Below are 23623 nucleotides of genomic sequence, written 5' to 3' on the forward strand. Positions count from 1 at the left end.
TCTCACTTTGTCTTTTATAATTTTTATATCCCTATCCCCAGTTCCTGGCCCACAGTAAGCACTAGATGTCTGAAGAGTGGGAGAGGTGGGCGGGTGAGCTCCAAGCTGCTGGACCCACAGCAAGAAACACCAGCCAGTAGTCAAGACAAATTCCACAGTCATTTTCCAGTAAGACAGATGCATTCCCACATCTGCACACTACCCTTACTCTGGGTGCCCGCCATGCGATGCCCGGGAGTATGGAGATGCCTTGTTCCAAGGGCCTCGGTGACCCATCCTCTCTCTCATGCACAGGCTTCAGAGCTCCCCTCGCCACCTTTCCTATGTCTTTCACAAATCCCTGCTTAGCTAATGTGTTTCAAATACCTCTTCTTTAATCCCATTCCTCCTCCTCCTCCTCTCAGAGTCTTGCTTAGGAGAACCTCTCATTTGTTCCCTTCTACTTGAAAAAATACGCTTTAAAACGTGGGAGATAAGCATATGAGGAAAACTAATGAATCCACATTATGGACAAGGAAAACCACACATTTTGAAATGAAATTAAATGTACACTCACACACAATCACGGTATCTTGAAAGTGTTAAGGACTCGTCATAAAACAATAAGAAAAAGACAAAGAATGGCCGTTCACAAGAGAAAACGGTGCCTGATCTCTCTCTAGAAGTCAGAGAAAGGCAAACCAAAACAACAGAGAAATACCATGTCGTGTCCAACCAGGCTGGATAAAATAAAACTCTGCCACTTCTAGGTACTGGTGAAGAAATGGTGATGTGGGAACTCTAAGCATCTGCTGACCTAGAAGGACCTAGACGTTGGTACCTCCACTTTGGACAGTAATTTGGCAACATGTAGTTAAGTTGACAAGGTGGCCACTTTATGGCCTAGCAATTCCCTTGGTGTACAGGGACGCTCCCTGTAGCCCTGCTTATAACAGCGAGAAACCGGAAATGACCCAAATGACTTAGTAGTGGGACAGATTTGATATACTCATAAAATGGAATACCATTTAAGAGTTAGAAGTCAATGGTCTAGATTGATCAGTTTCAATACTCTGGATTCCCCCAGTTTTAATGTTAAGGAGAATAAAGCAAATTACAGAATGAGATATGGTACCATTTATGTAAACTAAACACAAAAAAAATTAAATGTTTACGTGGAGATAAAAATTACAAAATACAGACTACATATACACTGAATTCATGATAGTGCTTGTCCTTGGGGAGGGAAGACGAGGACTAGGCAGGGAAATACAGGGGGATTCGATTGTAATGTTTATTTCTTTGAAACTGAAAAATAATCTGAAGCAATATAACAAAATGTTACTACTCTCTCATATTGAGTGGTGAGTACATAGTTTTGTTACATTATCGATGTACTATTTTGTACTAGCATTTAAAAACCAAAACCCCAGTGTATCACATTCTAATATCCTCCAAAGTTCCTTGATTTTTTTTTTTAAAGATTTTATTTATTTATTCGACAGGATAGAGACAGCCAGCGAGAGAGGGAACACAAGCAGGGGGAGTGGGAGAGGAAGAAGCAGGCTCATAGTGGAGGAGCCTGATGTGGGGCTTGATCCCATAACGCCGGGATCACGCCCTGAGCCGAAGGCAGACGCTTAACCGCTGTGCCACCCAGGCGCCCCCCTTGATTTCTTTATAAACATTTCCTTATCCTTTAAAAAAGTCGATCACAGTTGTGATAAATTAAAAACAAATTTTCAATCAGCCTCTCTTGTCTTCTATTCCAGTTATAAAAGTGCATTTTCTTCTCTGCTTTAATGAAAATCAATAATGTTTTTGGCATCTATGGGCAACAGAGGAGGTGGGATTTGCCTGAGAACCTGCCACTAATTTTGATCTACGAGAGGGGTGCCTGGGTAGCGCAGTCGTTAAGGCGTCTGCCTTCGGCTCAGGGCGTGATCCCGGTGTACCGGGATAGAGTCCCACATCGGGCTCCTCTGCTGTGAGCCTGCTTCTTCCTCTCCCACTCCCCCTGCTGTGTTCCCTCTCTCGCTGGCTGTCACATAAATAAATAAAATCTTTAAAAAAAAATTTTTTTTTTGATCTACGAGAGACCAGTCAGTGCACTGGGACAGGACCTGTCTCCGAAGTCCATTCTGTCTGTGCCCTTTCCCCCATCCGTTCTAACACCACAGAATTCAGCAAAGGTGATTTGAGGAGGCGGTGCCGTCACTTTTAAACAGACTTCAGTAACATTCAAGCTCTCAGGCCAGTGTTTGAATTTAAAAGATAACTCCAACTGAATCACACACACAGGTATAATAATAAATGTACTTCTAAAAAACAACTTTTCATACAAATTCACTTTCTTAGTTAGTTGAGACAGGTCCCCAAACCTCTAACGCAGCTGAAATTTTAATGTGCTCTGTAATAGGGACACAAGTCTCAGTGAGTAGTAATTCGCGTGGATGTCTGCCTAACATCCTCAAGTACGTACTTGAGAAATGCTCAGCTTATTACCAAGTTGTCCCAGACTCTGTTTGCAGCCACAGTTTTAGTGGCGTGTGGGGGTGGTTTAGAAACGCTGGCCCCACTGACATCAGCCAGAGTCACGAGGTTAAAACCTTATTCTGGGTTCTGGAACACAGACAATGACCAAGAACAGAAGAACTGAAGACAAATCTAATACACTGTGTCAAGCTCTCTGCCACAAACCATACCGTGTTGTTAGGGAGATCAAAGAATTATTTGGCCTTTTATTTATTTAAAAGGAAAAGATTTCCTAATGTAAGCAACATGCTTTCATTTTTCAAAGCTATTCAAAAAGGTCTCAGCACAGTGGTTTATGAGAACAGAGTCGGCTCCTAATTAGATTCCTCTGAATTTAAACACAAACGGCTCAGCCTTCAACAACTTTTTTTTTTTCACTACAAGGAGGCATCAAACAAAAGAATATGAAGGAAAACCCACATAATTGGGAAATATCATCTGTTACCTTTTTTTTTTTTAACCTCTGCCACCAACCGCCACAGATCTGTGGTGAGCTGCTATATACTTACTACATGTTGTTTCCCTTTCCGCAGGAAAACAAAAAACAACTGGTTAGAAACTCCGAAACTCTGGTTTATAGAAGGGTAAGAGCAACGGCCTTGCCGAAGGGAACTGGAATCACAGGACAGCTCGGGTACAAGGACTGCTACGAAAGGGAGGAGTCACCTTCTTGAGTTCTGAAGTGAGGGAACCTCCCACCCTGAGTCACTGACCATCCTTAGGGAAGACGCTAGGAGTCCTGCCTAGCAGAGGCACATCTGAGCAGCAAAACTGATCTGGAGAAAATTCTCTGATCCTTCTCAAGGAACAGGCTGAAGGGTTACCTTGAAGGACAGAAAGCTGCAACTGCTTCCTATCATTTCAACCCTAAAACTAAAACTAAAACAAACAACAATGGAAACAATAACAACAAGCCAGTTCGTAAAAGCAATTTAGAAATACATGCTCCAAAATTCTTCCTGCAACTTTTTTTGTTTAAAATCTCTGGGGAGTATGAAACATTGTGGTCTGGACTGATAGAGCTTATTAGCTACAAGGCACGTAAAAATGTTCTTTGTAGCTGGTGTAATAACCACAGAGCTGAGCACAGAACAAGAGGAAAGCCACAGAAAAGAGCCCCATCATCTTAGCTGAAGTGCTCATGAAACAAGCCCTGGTAAGGGCTCCTAAGAAGCCGGGTAAACAAAATGCAACAAAACAGAAGTGCCCTGCTCGAGTAAGAACCAACTTCACTGGTGAGGCCCTTCTTTTACCTCCCTTTTCCCCAAACACAAATGTCTTTTCTTTAATCAATTATGTGTATCTTGCTCTCACATATAATGAACTCTACACATCAGAAAACACCATCTAGAGAGCTGCTTTCCCAGATAAAATCCAAAGCAAAATCCGACCATCACGCACATTCTGAACACTCTTCTGTTTTCTTAGGTTGCAGCTGATCTGCTTGTTTATTTTTTTAATCAAGAGAAACAACCTACCACAAAAGTACTCAGAAGCTGCTAACACAACAGAAAACAAATCAACAATAATCTCACGATCATCTTACATCCGTTTAAAGCAAATAAAACAGAACCACTGACAAGATCTGAAACCCAAACATAACGAATTCCTTACTCTGAAGGACTCCACCACACGTTCCAAATTATTTGTGGCAGCTGGAAAGAACAGCTGATTTTGCAAGGGAAGCTTTACGTAGCCGAAGAAATAAGAATTGGAAAGACACTCTTTCCTTTCCCCATTAAAACGACCTAATCTTACTAAAACAAGAGTCAAATTATGGATGAGAAAAAAAGACCTGCCAGTTTTCTCCTAAATTCAAGTACTTCGAAGCAGCCCTGGCAGGGGGCTTTAGTCTTAGCTTTGGCAGTTGTTTCCTCCTGCCCCCCAGCAGGCTTCAAAGAAACTATACGGAGGCTTTGCTCCTTGCTGCTTCCAGCGTCTGTGACCAGGACCATTTCCATACAAGCCCACATACAGGGATCCAAGCTTTCATCCAGGATTATGACGGACTTCAGACTGGTCCATGAGTATTCCAGTGGAGTCAAGAGATGTTGATGGGTTTTAAAATGCTCTATCCTGTCGAATGGCTTAGTATATGTGCGCAGAGGGGTACGGTCAAGGGACTAAATGAATCTGGGAGACTGGTGCCCGTCAGTATCAGTCACCATCATCCATCAGTGCGATGCGCTATGTGGCTGATCTTCCCAAACCACGACTCAAACCTCACTGAGCAGGCGCTTGGGTGTGAGGATCCCAGAGTCAGCCACGGAGGGTCATGTTAAACTGAAAAGGAAAGCTAACCAGGAGGGCAAGTGACTGACTGGAGGGATGCTACATTTCCTGAGTCTCCTGGGAAGATCCTGAACATGGGAGGGGATGGAGAAAAGGGAAAAAAAAAGATTCTGAATCCCCAAATTACTCATATTTTCCACTTCCTGCTAAGATAACAGATGGTGCTTCACACACAAACATTCATTGCAGGCTCTGTTCTTCAGGAAGCGGGAGAGAATCAGCCGATTGCTTTTGCTCCTTTGGGAAAATGACTACACACTGTTCCTTTGCTTTCAAGCCTTTTTTTTATTAGTGGCAGGCTGCACACTGTCATATACACATCATAATGCCAACCACCAAATGCTGAACCTATTTCAACACTCCCCCAGAGCGGAGTGTGAAGCTGCGGGGGGGAAGGGAGCGAGCTCTGAAGTTTCTGAGGTGGGGTGGTATGCAAATTAAACAGGGATTTTTGAGCCATAGGTGCAGATGTGGTAACAATCAGGCCCTATCAAACTGCTCCTTTTTGTTGTCTGATTCTTTCAGTTTAAACTTCAAAAATATTCTTTTCCCTTGCTTTTGCAAGGGAGAACTAACATAACTTGTGACATTTTCACTAGATCAAGCTATTGCCATAAATCAAAGAACCCCTGACCAAGGATGTTCTGATACTCCCTTCCCCTGACAGACCCTCCAAACAGAAAAGACTCTAGTGATGACACACAGGACTCCGTGAAGTGATTTGCTTCCAGAAGAAGCAGTTAAGCCAAATAGTTCAATCTGGAAAAGTTCCATCCAATTATAAACACTGTTAGTATAAAATGAGGAGCCAATCTGGTATTTTATTGGTTTTCTCTAAAAAGTCTTGACTAAAATATTGTTATATTACAGGCCATCAAATATGTAAAATATTTAGGATGGATTTTTGAGTTACAATTTTAACATTTACTTTTTAAGTCAGTAAATGAAAACAATGAAGTTGCTTTAATGGATCTAAAAATCAGAAATCAGAGGTGCCTAGGACAGCTGCAATTCATGTAACTACCTCGGCATCTAATTTACTCCTGTATTTTCTTTTGTGTACACAATATAGAGGATATCTCTTCATTCACACAGATGAGTCGGTTCCAAATATCAGTTTAAAAAATGGCTTTCTTTGCAATCACATTATATTCTTCAATTAATTAGAGATAGAAGGAAACATGCAAACAAGTAGGTAGGCTAATAGCTGAAGTTAATATGCTGATGTGAAAATCTGGTTATATTTTTGAGCATGTGTTCCATGCTCAAATTAGTTTAAATTATATTAATTAGTTCTTTTTAAATATATATATTTTTAAAAATCCATAGACCTTCCAAAACAGTTCCATGAAAAACATTCTGAAAACCAGTGCTCTATCAAACTATTTAATTACTACACAGACTTGTGGCTGAAAACTTAAGTCCATGAGTTTCAAACCTCCTACATTTAGTTTTTCCTTGTCAGGACCAGAACCCACACAAGTGATTCTTCATGGGTTCCTCTGGTACCCTTGGGCCACAGAAGTTTCCAAGAGGTATCCCAGATCCCCTTCTCCAGGGGAAATCCTAGTGCACACTACACCAACAGTGTGAGCAGTTCCACAGTCTAGGAAGACTGGCTATGCTTCCTCATGAAGGGAACCCAGCAAAAGAGAAGTTCCATTTATGTTTAACACAAAGAGGTATCGAGAAAACAAAAAAGAGCTCACAATGCCTGTGGTTAAAAGAAGTGCATTCTCCTACATGACAGCAGATATTTTTGCTATCTGACAAATCAATCCCATGCCAGCTGTAGGTTTAATTCTGAGTTAAAGTAAGCTAAGAATTAATATAGCCAAGGAGGGTAAAATTCAACTGTTTTAACCTAGAAAGAATGTATATATAAAAATCAATGGCAGCAGAAGATAAAACATTTACTGAACACAGACTAGACCACCTTTTCCAATCTGAATTTAAATTGAAAAGCTGTCTGGAGCCAGTCATGGCAGGAGTCATCCTTCTATATAACCATAAACCAAGGGTTCTCCCTCTTCCCTACAGCACAAAGGAAAAGATTCTTTGGGTCTTCAAAAGAGATATCCCATCTCTTTTGTCCCTAACTCTTCTGATACTATTTCACATCACATTTCAGTACTGAGAGTTTGCAGAATCAACTACGTTGCTTCTTACTCAAGCTGGTGCCATCAGTAACAGTCTCGAGTCTTCCGTCAAGCTGATTGTTTTCTGGTATCATTTTGCTCTTTGTCCATTAAGTTCTTGAATCAAATATCAACATATTTTGCTCTTTCATCAGAGACCAGCTGACAATCAGAAAAACCTTTAAAGTTATCAGTGATCCAAGGTTTACATTTCGTTTTTGCTCATACCAACAATATGTAAGTACAGTCTTAAAAGACTCAAGCAAGACAGGAGAATAAAATAAAAACTTAAGTCTCCCTGATCTCTCCTCATCTCTTTAAATTGTTAATAGTTTGGGGTATCTCCTTTTAAATATTCTTGCATATTTATATAAACAATGACTGTTCTCTTGTTTTCTGTAAATTTGAATCATATATACAGTTCTACTTACTGCCTTTTCAACTTATCAAAGTGTCTTGGAGATCTGTGTGTGTCTGCAGAGCTATCCAGGGGCTGATGAACTGTGGTCCGTGGGCTGAATTCAGCCCATATCCATGATATGAATAGAGCTTCACAGAACACAGGCACATTCACTTTTTACATCTCGTCTTGGGCTGCTCCCGTGCTCCCGGAGCAGAGTCAAGAAGTCACAACAGAGACCTGCAAAGCCTAGCACACTTTCTGTGAGTTCCTCCACAGAAACAGCTGGCTGATCCTTGGTCTATTCTTTTTAGTATCAGCTCCAAATTCCATCTAATGAATATACAATATTTTATTGATGGTTATTTATTTAGTTCCTTTAAATTCTTCCACGTCATGAATAATGCTGCAATAAGTAGGCACCAAGGTTTATACTTTGAGAACTCTTCTCTAAAGTCGCTGTGTAAGCAACTTGAGAAACGTGCCTCTCGTTCTTTCAACCACTGAAAAAAAAGGACAATTACGTAATGCGACGGAAGTGCTAAATATGGCTACAATGGCAAACACATTACAATATACAAATACATCAAATTAATGTGTTTGTACACCTTACATTTACACAATGTTATATGTCAAATATTTCCAACTGGAAAAAAAAGGTGCCCGGCACATGCTGCCCCTCAATAAATATTTCCTGACCGATGGCTTCTGAATGAACCACAATACCAAACACACTGCTTTGCAGAGGTAACTGTTCCTTGTTGAAGAGCTTCATTTAAGATACGGAACTCAAGTGCATAATAACTGACAGTTAAATGTAAAAAATAAAGTCAGTCTGCAGTCTTAATAAGAGTTCCTAGAATAGTCACCCAGCTCTCCCTTTCCTAAAGCAGGTGACAGAGCGGAAGTCATTTTCCTCCTTCGTAAACAAACAGAAATCATAACGGTCCAGCGATGGTGCAGAACCCTCACGTGTCTGAAAAATCTCCATGAAGATCCTTCCAGCGCTATTTTTATTCCTGAAATTTTATTCAGTTATTTCTCAAATCTACCACTTAGCTGTTCTTCCATTAGAAATTCTATTTATTTTAACCTCTTAATAATCCTCAACATCTTCCCCTGTCTATGCATTTGTTAACTTCCTCATGGTGGTTGACTTCCTTATGTGGTGTCTGTGTATTTTTTTTTTTTTTTAATTTATTTGAGAGAGAGAGAGAGAAAGTGCACATGCGTGCGTGTGCAAGTGCAGGGAGGGGTAGAGGGGAAGGGAGAGAGAGAATCCCAAGCAGGCTCCGTGCCCAGCACAGAGACTCACATGGGACTCGATCCCACGACCCCGAGATCGTGACCTGAGCTGAAAACAAGAGTCAGATGTTCAAATGACTGAGTCACCCAGGCGCCCGTGTAGCTTTAATTGTGAGCTCAGTTTCAGCTTTTAGGGCCCCTTTCCTACCGTGGGAACCTCTAGCTAGCCTGTGGTGCACGTCTGTATTTGTTTCAGCTGAGGTTCCTTAGGTTTTATCATACTCATATTGGGATTTCATTCAACCGCTTGTGAAAATTTCTTAGTTTGGGGTATGGATGGTGTGAATTTGGACCCCAGGTCCATCTATGATGCAGAATTCTCACTCGGAGTCCTGGGAGAAGGCACGTTTCCCTGCTGCTTCTGAAGGGCCAGTGGGTGGAGTTTTCCTAGGTCCTGCAGCATGGAAGCTGCAGTCTCTAAAGCTCTTGGTTTTACCCAGGGGTCACAGGTCCAGCACCCACTGTGTGCCCTGCGGCCACACATCCTGTTCCCTACTAAGGGGGAGGCTCTTTAGTGCTCTGATTCTTAGTTCCTTCAGGGATTCTCTTTTATGCAGGCTCCGTTATGTATTTGTTGTTTTTTTTTAAATATATTGCACTGCATATTTTTGTCTTATAGCAGAAAGCAGGTGTTCAGTCTGCCCCACGATGAAGTTCTTCGATACCAATTTCATACTGTCCAATCAAGAAATATGAGGTCTTTCTGTTTTTCTCTGAGACCAGTGCTCCTCAAATGGGAGAACAGCACTTTGCAGGACAGATACACAAAGTGATTCCCCGGGATACAGGAGGAAGACTTTACAGCTTTCATTTATATTGACTTAGAAGAGAACAGTAAATATGCAGACGATACACTGGTGCCTCACTCAGCCCTTGACGTTGGGCAGCCTCACCCGAGACACGCTAGAGGGTTCTCTTCATTCGCTTACTTCAGCATGCTGTGACGAACAGAAACTTACAGGTGCTCAATGAAGTGAGCTTACGGATTACATTTAGTCCCAACTAAAATAAAATGAAAAAGTAGCTTACACAAATTCCTGCAAAGAAAACACTGACCTAAGATAATATTATTAAGACTAATAAACAGCAAACAAGAAAATGGCAAATCTAACTTCTCTTATTCCTATAATGAGCTTTCTTTTCTCTTTTCTTTCCTTCTTTGCTTTCTTCCTCTCCTCTCTTCTCCTTCCTTCCTTTCCTTTCTTTATGGGGAGGGGGGGGAAATCTTAAGCAAGCTCCATGCCCAGCACAGAGCCCAATGCAGGGCTCAATCTCACAACCCTGAGATCATGACCTGAGCTGAGATCAAGAGTCAGACGCTAAACTGAATGAGCCACCCAGGCGCTCTTTGTAAGTATAGGACAGGACAAGCATGTAATTCTTGCATTAAATATATATACCCTGTGCGAGTAGGCTAAAAATGTTTTAATGATACATGAACATACTAAAAAGTCCTTGGTGACTACTGCCCTAGGCAACCAAGTTATTCCAGTATCAAGGAGCTGTGTGTCAAGTGGCTAAGAAACTAACCAGAGGACATTTAGTTGGTGTCCCAGGAAAGAGCCTAATAGAACCTGGGCCCCAAAATAAACATGCAGGAGGTAACAGACAGTGGTGGCCTCTTGTTTTCTAGAGGTCACATAAAACTTACCACTCTGCTGGAACTCTCCACTTCCTAGTGAGTCATGCAGGAAGGAGGACATAAGTGTGTATGATATGCATAAAGATCTCGATGAGAGCTCCTCCCACGAAGTGGGTGGTTTTTTTTTTTTAAAATAGGACAGTACAGCGAACAGGGCTGCAGACAACATTTGGGACAGAATATATCCACAACGGTCATCTTAAAAGAATGTGATGAAAAAGCCAGTCATTCAGAAAGTTACAACAGCTGCGGCAGCAACAAGCCGGGCTGCGGGCTAGCTTATACTCCTCTCTTCAAGAAAGCAAATATGTGAAAATAATTTTTGCAGTAGCTTTGAATCTGCTCAAACAAGCTTTTAAAACTTCAACATCCAGTAAGTTAATTATTTTTGGTAACAAATCACTTGGGATGCTCCACACAAATGACTGAAAACAAGACAATGTCACGACGTACCGACTGCGTAAACAAGTCACCGTTTTGTCTGACGTGGTTACTGGTATAACATGGTGCTGATCACCACAGCGTCCGGGGTGACTGGGCTGGGCCTGCGGTGGTTGGATCTCCACACTGGTCCCTTCTGGCCACGGGCAGCCTCACTGATTTACCTCGGTATGCACTGCCGGTGTTACTACTTTCTATCCATCCAACAACAGTGTTTTTGAGACACGGTGCCTTAGAGAGCAGGGCGTGTGGGCCAGCTGCGGCCCATAGCCTCTTTCTGTATGGCCCAAACACTATGAATGGTTTTTACATTTTTTAAATGGTAGGGGGAAAAAAAAAGACAGTATTTTGTGATACACGGAAATCACATGAAATTCCAGGTTCAGCATCAGTGAAGTTTCACTGGAACACGCCATGCTCACTGGTGTACGTATCCCCGAGGCTGCTTCAGCACGACAACGGCACAATTCAGCCCACGGAGTCTAAGACAAAACAAGCTAGCCATCCTCTGCCCAGTATCTTATCCAAACCAGGACCCGTGCTCCGTTCACAACCTTGGCCTTAGGCTGGTCTGACGCAGGTCAGCTATAGGTCACTATGGGATGTCTCCGCATGTGCAGGTCCCTTCCCTTGGCAGTCACCACGACTGGATATTGGTAAATGGCTGAGGCATCCACCAAAGTACCAGAATAAAAAATGAGCGCACAGGGCCTGATGAGGGACTGCTGCACAGCTTTAGAGTTTGAGGCAAGGAGGCTGCTTTGATGCTGACACGGACTTCAGGGACAGGCAGGGGCTTGGGGACAACGGAACAGAATGTAAGAGATTGGGGCTCTCCGTAAAAACGGACAGGTTGTATGTTCTACATCTGGAACTGACGACACACAGGATGTTTAAGACAGACCTAACAGGCTGACCTCTCCACACACGCCAGGAAGGGACACCGGTGGATGGACAGGAAACCCCGAACGAGCTTTCCCGGGCCAAGAGCGCTGCGCCTCGCAGGAAGAGGCGTGTCGCTTACCTGCACACGTGTAGGCATCCTTGCTGGTGAAAGGCTTCATGCACTGACTACAGCTGACCGGACCCACAACAGGGATGGAGCTGAAAGTGTGCCCATTGACGGTCTTCTTGTCTTTGTCCTTCTCCTTTGAATCCTTCTCCTTCTCCTTAATTTTCTCTTTCTCTTTTTCCTTTTCCTGACAAAGAAAAGAACCAACAGTTAGCTGAACACCAGAAGGCCCTCCCCTTACCTGGGCACCCAGGTGGCACGGGGTCATCAATGGGTGTGGTGAATGTTTTGGATGAAAGTTATAAGCACTGTCCTGGACGATGGTTTTCGTAAGTTGTGAGCATTCCAGCCACACTGGAAATGCTACAGGAAGACCGGGCAGGCTAAGCAGTTCTGTCGGCTGCTTGCTCAGCAGCGTTCACACCGATGGACACAATGTCCCAGGACCAACTCTGGGAAGAGGCTTCTGGATTGGGAGGAGGGGACTCTGGGGTGGCCTATGAACCCTCCTCAGCAAGCCCAAGCATGGCCCATGGAGGAAGCAAGCAATGAGCTGAGAGCCAGCTGCAGGCAGGGAGCAGAAAGGACGGCAGCCATTCTCGGACCAGCCTCAGGGACAGGGAAGACGATGGGAAGGCAGGAAGCATTCCTCACGGGTTCCTCTCGGACCTCCTCTAGCCGGAAGTATTAACTGTCCCCCACAAACACACATACCATTGTTGTCATCTAAAAAATTTCCTGCAACATGGGTGCCCCAAAGTTCACGATCATGACAACTACGAAACGCCTTACACTTGGAATCAATGTCTTCTACGTACATGACTGCATCTGACTCCGTAACTCTGAAGCGGGCAGGGTGGGCATCACACTTCCCGTTGTACAACTGAGAAGATGAAGATGATAAATGCCAGCTACAATTCTGCACAGCTGCTATGTGCCAAGCACGACAGCAGGCGACTTACACGTATTTTCTCCTAACAACCCGGTGAAGTACTAGTTAGATCTTCATGGCACGTTTGAGGAGACTGAGGCTCAGAGATGTTTAATACTGTATCTGAGGCCACACGCCAGGAGCTGCCCATGCTGGAAGTAAGGTCCAGATCTGGCTGACTCCACAGCTCTGCTCTCGTTCGCTAACTCTACTGCCAGGGGCTGGAGAGGTGTGTTGACTCACAAAGGGTCACACGGCAAGTGATCGCCAGTCAACATCACAACCCAGGTCTCCCGACATCCTATTTCAGAGCCTATCTGCTGTACTGAACCGGTGAGTGCTGGCCAAGTATGATTCATGTACAGTCCTTGGTTAACAGAACACATGTAATAAAAATCTAAGAACCGAACTGCTACATTTTAGAACTATAAAAACTAAGAAGAGAGGGAGAAAAACAAAGTATTTTACTTTACAAAACAGGAAACTGTTCTGAGTGACAATCAGTAACCGCTCAAGTACGTAATATTCTAGTACCAATCAATAACAAGTGGAATTTTTCAAATAATTTCTCTCTTAACTAAATTTTGCTGCAGGCTTCTCCACGCATAAATGTTAAACCGAAAAGCATCTGCCTCTTTGCTTAAGAAAGCTAAAGCGTGCTCCAAAAGTCAAAAAAAAAAAACTTCTATGGCAACTAACATTCTCTCAAGCCTTGCAATGCCCATCAAATCCGAATAAATAATAAATACCTTCGTCCTGTGCAATTAGCCCAACTAGTTCTTCCAAGGATAAAAACAAAACAATAAACTCCCATTATCTTTCTCTGTTTATTAGAATTTAGTGCTCTAAAGAAGTCAGACTCTTACCTCCCCATGTCCTATGAATTTCACTGTTATGAGGGGTACATCATGAAACCGACCCCATTTTACCGACATGACTCGACCCCCATGCCAGGAAATGTGCTCTCACAGAAGGAGGGGCTCATGCCGGCAGGGCAGAGCTCAGCAGCTTCGAGCTGCCATCAGAGAAACCGTAAGAGGAAGCCAGAGACTGGTTGAGAAAGGGAAGGAGGGAGGGCTGAGGCTGCCTGTTTCCTTAAGACAGGCTTAACTATTTGCATGCTGCCAGCAAAGCTAACTACCCTAGTTACAAAGGACAAGGGAAATGAAACAAAACGGATTCCCCAAAATACAGTGTGATGGACAGTGCTCCAGGTGCAAGATGGACACTCTGGAAGGACCGAGGCTAGTTTTTTGACACTTAGAAGTTAAGGAACACATCTATTTAAGAAGACTTTTCATTATGTCGAACCATAATGTATGCTTCCGAAGAACAGTGTTTGGTGAAGTTTGTGGTAAACTTCGCCTGTGGTCAAGTGATGACCAGTTGTTTTCTCAAGCGTGACTTTTCCATGTTCAACAACATGGGGAAGTAGGAACTGCCGGTATTACAGGGATGGATGCAGGAAGTACCTATACCAGGGCACTAAGAAGGAAAATGAGTTCTCGCTTCCCCCCCCCACCATTTTAGACAATTATAATGAGAAGAGCCGAGGGCACTCGGACAACTGTAAAAGCTTTCGTGAGGCCACCGTCACGCTGCACATTTCTGATCAGAGAAGAAACCAGAGAACTGGATTTCACACAGCCTTCAGCCTTTGCAAACACGCTCTAGCGGGCACCTCTGTAAGGCTCTTTTATAGGGAACACAGGCCCAAGGAGGCAGAGCCAGACAGCAGCAGCTCGGCAGGAAGGCACCCCTTGCCCCCAAAATGCCCACTTCAAGTCAGAGTAAGAATTTCCATAGAAAGTTTCTGCCCATCTCCTAGTTGTGAGGAGGAAAGCTCCAAGAAGAACATCAGTGTGACAGGATGGTCTAAAGGGGCTCCCTCCACTCCCTTTGTGAATGGGCTCACGGTGCACATGCGTGTTTAATACTCTGTAGCAAGCAAGCATACTTAGCAGGAAATGGTACTATCAGAAGATACAAAAAGACAAAAGCAGAACCTGCCAGTCTTCCTGTTGTACTTCCTGTTTAGGCTCACCCCCTTTGAAAAAACACTGAATACATTTAATTACTCGTGCCAGATACTGCTAATTTTTAAAAGCACCTATGAAGGATCAGTACTCGGTTTCTCAAATCCTGTAGCTATCTATCTATCTAGATAGATATATATATCTCAGTGCTACAGGAAAAATACGAATAATTTTTTTGGCTACTGTTGACTCCTTAGAATATTAAGAGTTGTGACATATAGATTAACTCTTAAGCACATTTAATAGATTAACATAATAATTACGAGACTATGAGTCGATAACTATGAACTATTTTTACATGAATACATATATCATGCTGAATTATAAGGAAAATAAAAATTTCCAAACCATTCCTAGAGACTTTACTAAGAATTTATAGGTGGCAATTTAATGTATCTTCAGTAAATGCTTACATTTTTCCTTTAAAAGAAATAGGATGATAACATTGTACAATATGTTAATAAAAGTAGATCAGATGATCTCTAATAGCTTTTTTGTTTTTAAAGATTTTATTTATTTACTTGAGAGAGAGAGAGAGCGACAAAGTATGAACAGGGGGAGGAGGCAGAGGGAGAAACGGACTCCCCGCTGAGCAGGGAGCCCAATGTGTGCTCGATCCCAGGATCCCAAGATCATGACCTGAGCCGAATGCAGATGCTTAACTGACTAAGCCACCCAGGAACCCCATAATAGCAGCTCTTTTAAAAATAATTTAAAATAAGTAAAATTCTATCATTTTCATAAAAAAACAAACAACCAACCCTATTGTTACTATCTATAGTAGCACTTTCAACTGTTTTAACATTATGGAGAAGTAACAGTCAATAGCTAAGAAAAACAGAATGAGCATCCTCACACTAAGAAAATACTCATTTATTTTTGTCACCATTTAGAGAACAAAACACTTCTGTGTGGTAAAGTTCTACCGTAGTTGCTATGGCATATTAAATCAGAGTATTTAATGCAACTTGACACTATTTCCCCTATTTCTTACTATCTTTTGGTAATTCATAAAAGTGAGATACTCTACATGAAAGATGACTCTTAACCTTCTTGATATATTTGGCCAGTGGGGCACTTTTCTAAATACCTGATAATGTGAAGGATGGCCATCCCGGGTTAAAGATCCCTAATTTTTTTTAAAGTTTATTTATTTATTTGAGAGACAGAGAAAGAGAGAGAGAGCGCACAAGCAGGGCGGGGGGGGGCAGAGGGAGAGGAAGAAGCAGACTCTCCACTGAGCAGGCAGCTCAACGCAGGGCTCAATCCCAGGACCCCAAGATCATGACCTGAGCTGAAGGCAGACGTTTAACCAACTGAGCCACCCAGGTGCCCCCAGATTCATAATTTTTTCAGAGTTTCCACTGCCAGAGACAGCACGAGCCCCCAAAGACCAAATGCTGAAGCCACGTGTGAAAGAGGAACCAGTCTCATTGCAAAACAGTGTCGTCATTTTGGCAAAGGAGATGCTCGGACTCAAAAGGTCAACTGAAGAGTCTGTCAGGGGTGACAGACTCCGCTCTGACAATTTCCTTCTCTTCTCCTCCCTTTCTCTCACTACCTACTAGCAAACTCCAGTCCTTTGAGAGTTATTTAAAAAGTTAAAAAGACACTGCTTTGTAATGGTTACATTTTGTTTTGAGTGAGCATGAAGTGAGGTGTACTAATTTTTAGAAGTCAGCCGGCGAAGAGGTTATTTAGTTAATATTACCTAGTTCTGTGACCTGAAGCACAGTTCTCTGGGCTTCAGTTTGTAAAATAAGGAGGATGGGATGAGCCTTTTTTTAAAGGTCAGGTTCCAGTTTCTAAACTTGACCTTACATTGTTTTGTTTATATCTGTTTGTATTTCTTCATTAATGCGATCTGTGGTGCATTCACGGCCCTGCCCTGAAAGTGAACGTCGTCACTGGGGAGATGGATGGAAAGGGGACTCTCCACTTAGTTACTGGTCTTCCAACTGAAGACCTCACATTTTAAGAACAGAACAAAAACAACAAACACATTAGAAAGCGTCCAAATCGATCATAAAATGTCTCACAGGAAAGACGACGATCTTTATTTAGTTCTTCAGGAGCTTATTAGCACCTGGCAGAGTGCTGAGACCACCTACACAAGTCACTTGATAACGGCTGGCTAATTTATACTGATCTCTGCAAGGAGACTGTCTTTTGTGGATGCCAACCAGTGTCCAAGCCAGCAGTGCTAAGTCAAATAGATACGGCTCTATTTTAAGCCTTGCTGCCAATCTGTGGAACACTGATAAACATTCTGCCCTCTTTAACCTGAATTTTTTAAATGATAAAACAAGGATATGTCTGAAGTTAATACGTGTATATATGATTATGCTAGAAACAATTTGCTAGACTCCGCTAGAAACAATTTGCTAGACTCCTTGCATCTTTCCCTGTTTTTTCCTGATTGGCCCACTTTCCTCCCCTCCTGCACCTGGGCAGGAAAAATGAAAACACAACTCCGGTGGCAGGTTTTGTGGAAAAATTCCTCTGAGGACCGAACCTAGCATTTGCTAAAAGAAAGAGATCTTATTTACAAAACCTCGTAAGATACATAGCTCTACTTCCACCAGCCCACTTAACTGAGGGCTTAAAAAACTTGTTGTATTGGAGGGCTGTTGGGGGGGAGCGCAAGGGGTGAACTTTTACAGTAATATTCTTGAGTTCAGCGTGTGTTCATGCCCTTACTTCTATGTAGGTACATATCATGCACATGCAAACACATTTATATATATATATATATATATATAAATTTATATATATATATATATATTTATATATATATATATATATAAATATATAAATTTATATATATATATTTATATATATATATATATATATATATAGTGATTTCTTGCAAGAACTCCTTTGCTGATTTCTACTTAAAACTTTTGTTGCTGTTATTTATTTTGCTGGAGGGTGCATGTGTGGGTGAATGGAGTACAGGGGAAGTGGGAGGCAGAAAGTTTTTTCCCACTGATTTAACAGTGAATTGGTTTTGGTTTAGCATTGGGAATCAGCATAAGAAAAGTAACTCCTTGTCTTCCTTTCTTTTAAAAATACATTAAAAAAATTAGAAGAGTAGCTATCTCTATGTGGGGTTATTACAGGTGATTTTTATCTTGTTATTTTTATATTTTAAATATTCCTAGGAGAATGAAAAAAAATAGACAAAAAATTTTTAAGTATTTTAACATAACCTCACTCACTAAGAGGATTCATGTTTGCAACATGCATATCCAGCTGGGACTAGATCTAGGAATCCACTTTTGTTTTTAAAGTTCTTTTAATTTTCTGTGGGACAATCTTTCTAACCTCTAAATCCAAATATAAACATTTTAAATCCCCTGATCTTGGCATAAAATCCTTCAGGTACGTTTTATTTTATTTATTTTTAAAGATTTTATTTATTCATTTATTTATCTGAGAGAGAGAGCACACACACGAATGGAGGGAGGAGCAGAGGGAGAAGGACAAGCAGAGTTCCTGCTGAGTGTGGAGCCTCATCTCACAACCTCGAGATCATGACCCGAGCTGAAATCAAGAGTCTGAGCCACCCAGGCGCTCCCCCCGCAGGTACATTTTAAACCTGGTTTATCAATTAAAGCATGTGCTTTAAAGTATGGGATCTGAAGCCAAAGAGGTCCAGATTTGGCCCTCTGTTCCACTAACGTAGGGGGCACACACCCAGATAGGGTAGCTCACCCCCAGAAAAGGGAGATAATATCTGCCTTATATGGTTGTGGAAAGGATTATATAAAATAACACGGAAAGCTCCTAGCATACAGTAAAAACCCAATTAATGGTATCACCTTTTGTTGCTATTTTTCTTGCTGTTATTTTTCTTCAAATATTAGGCTGTTTCAAAGATTTATGGGTTTATTTCCTTATGTCCCCATTATTTCATTACTTTCTGGGTGAATGCAGGCTGTGACAGGAGCCCACGGGTAAGCGACTGAGGCGGCCACACAAGGAAGGCCCACGATGGTACTTACTCTGCTCTTCTTACTGCTGGACATTTTGTTCTTGATGTAACTGAATGTACGACTGACTTTTGTTCCACTCTTCCCTTCAAAGTCTTTCTTGGAGGGGCTTTGTGGCAGGAAACTATAGCTCTCTTCTGTTATGCTAAATAAAAACAAGGAAATGGATTTTTTTTAAAAGAAGACTACAGAATTTAATTTTTAAAAGTTAAACACAGATTAACTCTGTAACCATATATCATTTCAGCTACTAGTCACAGTCAACTTATATACACACATGAGAACGGGAAGCAGAGCAAGAGACGGACAGAGGCTGCTGAGTGGTTCCACACAGTAAAGAGCTGAGAACAGAGCACATCACAATGCCCACGTTCCGGTGCCAAAACCTGGCTACATTTTCTTGTATCAGCCACTAATGTCTGAGTAATAGATTTTCAGTGACCTGGTACGAAGCATGGCCTACCTGTCAATTATTCATTTATTATTTTATCTGAAACTGTTTAATCTAAAATAGCACTCAATTTAGAAACATCTTTGTATCAAGTAGGTGCTTGAGCAGAAACTCATAAATACAATAATGGAATGATGGATATGTTAATAAAGGTTGCAGACACAGGAATTCTTACGACTGAATGCATATTCAAGCTCCCTAAAAGTAGAAACCACATATCTTTTTTAGTCTTTTGGCACACTGGGCAATCAATACTGGTGCATATAGCTTTGCCCAATTTTAGGAGGAGAGTATAGAAGATCCATTTTAGGAGTTTTGCACAGATCCAGATGTACTACTGATCTACTCGCTCTCTGGAAGGTTAGAAAGAATCTAAGTCCATCTATGATGGACAGGTTTGGAGCTTAGGAAATTCACAATGGTTCATTTCCTGAAAGAATGCTGGGCACTTGTATACACAATCCATTACACAGAAAGGAATCTACTTATACTACTTTTCTTAGGTGTTCTACAATCATTATTTTAAGAACTCTTCCACAGAGAAGTTGTGTTTACCTCAAGCGCCTCTGAGAGAGGACAGAGACACAACTAGGGGAACAGTCCTCTTCAACAGCTAAGGTCTGTTTATGTATAAAGTACTACTTACAAAATAAAGCAGCCTGTTATTACGATAAAGGGGAAATGGTGTGAGAACCACTGCTCTAGAGGACAAAGGATAAACAAACTATCACAGAAATGCAAAGCAGCATTCATACTGAGAGTTCGGGATCACTGAGTCACGACTTAGGCCTCTGTGAAAAGGAGAGCAGCTTAAGTGCCGGGCAATTATCAGAACCCCCATTATGCTTACATTAGAATACTTTCGAACCCCGTAAGCATGACAAAGGAATATAAAAATAAACAATGAGTCAAAATACAAATCTGCTGCTGCTGTCAAATGAAGAACCAATTCACTTACTTGGACAGAGCTGTGTACCATAACCATGCAGGCGGAAGAAAATGACTTTTTTTAAAGCTTAAAATGGCTAAGGTAGCAATACTACGCGCATGCACAAACACACACACACACACACACACACACACACACACACAATGAAACAAACTGTTGTCAGGCTTAGGGACGAACAATTCCTATAAGCAGAGAACAACAGTTCACAGAGTCAAATACAAGTGTTTCCTCTCCTGAATAAACGCAAACATGTATTGTCATGATAGTGTAGAGAACAAAAGTAAAAGACTCTTGAAGGCACTATTTAAAAAGGATAGAGCCTTCTTTACAAACCATGTGTAGCCGTTATTCCAAATTGATCACCCAAGGAAGTAAGAGCTGAATTCACTGCTTGCTTGACTTAGTTAAATGTCCTAAGACATTCTGGGTTTCCTTCATTTCGTTTTGGGGAAAGGAGTAACAAAATAAACGTGCAGTACCTCTCAGTCAGGTTGGCACTGGTACTGTGGAAAGGCCGTGAATCTGGAAAAGAGAAATGGGAGAGAAAACGTTGGAACCAAAGGGCTGTGCCTGGCTGACGGAGCAGATGTTTAGAATGCTTACGACAACACGTAGAGCAGACACAGCATCTGAAAGCCAGTGAGCGGTGCCTTCTCTGTTTAAGCAAAGGTTTGGAAGAAGGAAAAGTTCAACTCAAACCCCTCAATATTGGAACTAGAAGCAGGCGGCAACAAGAGTGAATTCCCCAGGACAAAAAATTTAATCCAGGATTCAAGCTAGTGAGCAAGCACCCAAACAACATTTTTTTCCCTCATGTTCAAACACACATGAAACAGGTTTAATTCCTGTTCTTGTCAAGGCTCCGTTTCCACAGGCCATCCTTCTGAGAGGACACCACAGGAAGAACATAAAATCGAAAATTCAGTATTGTATTCTGCGTGCTGTCATTTTGCTTTCATATGTTTCCATACTAAAAAGTCTAGCTAATGTATATCTGATATTTTCGGGAGCATTCCTGGAAATTGAGCAGTGAACAGGAATAGGGCATCAGAACTGGCTTATCAGGTCTTAGTCTTGTCACTAATTTGGGGCGAGATCTCTGGATTTCATTTCCTCATCTGTGAGACAAGGGAGATAGAACACACGGGAAGGTCCCTGCCAGGCTGACACTGACAATGTGTAGGGCAGAGGCATCCTTCCTCCTTCCAGGACGACCATTCAGTGAAGCAGGTCATTACAAGTAAGGCTAGGTTAGACAGCAGGGCAGTAAAAGTGGAGCAAACAAAGGAACACTACACTCTTATCCACGACACGTTAATAAAGCCTAAGCTACTTGAGGACTTAGATGAGAAGGTCTCAATCACACGAAGATAAATGGTTTCCAATTTTTAGGAGATCAGGTTAGACATACTTTCTGTGGATAATTCCCGGTAGGCAAAGTCTGTTCACAAGTACCACTGTTGTTATAATTCGAACAGAACACACACTTCTTCCTTCAGGTAGGTTTCAAGGATCTGAGATTATTGTAGTATTTTAATTTGATAGATTTGAAGATGTTCCACTGCCATATTACCAGCATTTAAAACTCTTAAATGTCCAACCCGCTTTAGATTCTGAATAGAAATGCCAAATGGTAGCCCTCGCTACGTAAATAGCCAACAAGAAGGAATAATGTCTAAGAAACTTAAAAATCAATTCTAAGTCTTCAAAAGACTGCTCTCTGTGGTTTTTCCTTTCACCTATTTGGGTTCTTCTATTTCACTTACAATGCATGGTAGTAACAGCTAGTTGTGAAAGATGAACAGAGTAAGAAGATCTGGGATCTGTCCCTGAGTTTCTGCATGATCTAGGTGTGAAACTGTCAGCAGTTTAACCTCAGATGCCTTAATTTACTTAAACAAAAAACCAAGAGTGTGGTTTAGATCAGTGGCTTTAAAACCTTTTCCACCCGAGGAACCTTGCATGGTAGAAGCAGCATTAAATTCTCTCACGCTGCCAGGACTCTGTTGTACACTAAAGCAATCACCTGGAAAGTTACCACCCCAGTAATATGAACAAGTGAAAGTAAAATCCACAATGAGGACAAATACCAACCAGCAAAGAGCCTGGCCAAGAATAAGCTCCCAGCCGATTTCTGCTGAATAAATTAAAAACTGAACAAACATGTGACTGAGTACTGGGAGAATCTTTGACTCTTATAAGTATTTCCAACCTTTTCACTGCTGGAAAAATTTCAATTCATTTGCTGTGACCTCTTAGATGTGGTTCTGAAAACTGATTAATCCACCAACGCCTATGAGATTCCTAAAGTGTCATCAAGTTTTCAGAGCACCTAAGAGGCTGAAATAACCAACATTACTTCTACGGTAGAATTACAGACAAAAGCAGGGGACTCTGTCATGAAGTTGGCCTTGAAGTATTACTGCAGGTCAACAGTGTACTTCAACTAGGCTTTTCCTAAAGTCCTGAAGTAACCTGCAGACCTAATATACTATAACGTTCCAAGGTCAGAACTGCTGGATGGACACAGTCAATATTTTCAAAGTGCGTCCCACAGAGTACTACTAGTCTTGTGAGGGGTCATGCATAGTCAGGCATGTATTGTGGGTACCAAGCTAGTAAGTTTGGGAAACACAGCTCACTGAACACCGCCTTGGAAATTCACGATGTGCACATTAGCATCTGAAACCACCTTAACTGGAGTTTCCTGAATTTATGTGGCCATGAACCAACCCTTTTTTCCCCCTCTCCCCTCCATGTCCCTAATGCCCCCTGGTACTTGCGAATTTAAGGAACACATTTTGAGGAATGCTAGATACGTGATTCAAAGGTCTCTTCAAGCTTCCATACTTTTATGATTCCATTGTGTTGGGTTAACTGTATAACCAGTGCCGTTTTATATTAATAATTTTGCATTAGTGGTAGAAGAAATGCCACTGGGACCTTTGTTTTAGCGGCCATATGCGGACCTATTTCCCAGGGTATCACAAATACTTTGAGCTGAAACAGGCTTGAGAATTTCTGAACACTCAAAGTTTTAAGTGGATTTTCGCAACTTCCCTCCTATTACAACTGGTATAAAGTAAATATCTCATGATGTGCCTATTTACCAAACATCTTTTAATTGTGAAAAAAGGACTGAATATAATAAGACCTCTGTTTAAGAAAAATAACTAAGCTTTCTCTTACTGTACATAAGGTACTTTCCCGTAAGAACAATGCAAAGAGGTTACTCTGAGCTTAATATTGCTTAATTACAAAATCTTAATATTTAAATAGATACCTACATACTGCTGAAATGTAGGGTCAGTAAGTGGTAGGAAGTAGGGTGTTCAATTATATGAATATCGTAATTCCCTGAGACTCATATTAGTTATATGAAAACAGTTCATTATTTACCTTTTTATAGCAATGTGTTTTTTTTCCCATTAAAAACAGCAATCCTGAAATATTCTAGAAATCTTGCATAACTGAAAACAGTGATTTTCATGGGGGAGGGGAGAGGATTCATTTCCTT

At 41.6% G+C, this 23623-nt stretch overlaps 1 protein-coding gene across 11 annotated transcripts in view; it reads right to left on the bottom strand.

The window, feature by feature from the left end:
- The window catches only part of AKAP13 (A-kinase anchoring protein 13), a 323926-nt gene that overhangs the window by 37734 nt on the left and 262569 nt on the right, over positions 1–23623 (bottom strand). For all 11 annotated transcript variants that reach the window (XM_045813170.2, XM_045813172.2, XM_045813169.2 and 8 more), the window contains 3 exons: positions 20586–20628; positions 18719–18851; positions 11757–11931 (listed from right to left, as the gene is read on the bottom strand). In XM_045813170.2, coding sequence (XP_045669126.2) covers positions 11757–11931; positions 18719–18851; positions 20586–20628 — 351 coding nt within the window. The remainder of the gene's footprint in view (positions 1–11756; positions 11932–18718; positions 18852–20585; positions 20629–23623) is intronic.

This window comes from Ursus americanus, chromosome 28 (genome assembly GCF_024610735.1).
Source record: "Ursus americanus isolate L20-20 chromosome 28, mUrsAme1.1.p, whole genome shotgun sequence".
NCBI classification, from domain to species: Eukaryota; Metazoa; Chordata; class Mammalia; order Carnivora; family Ursidae; genus Ursus; species Ursus americanus.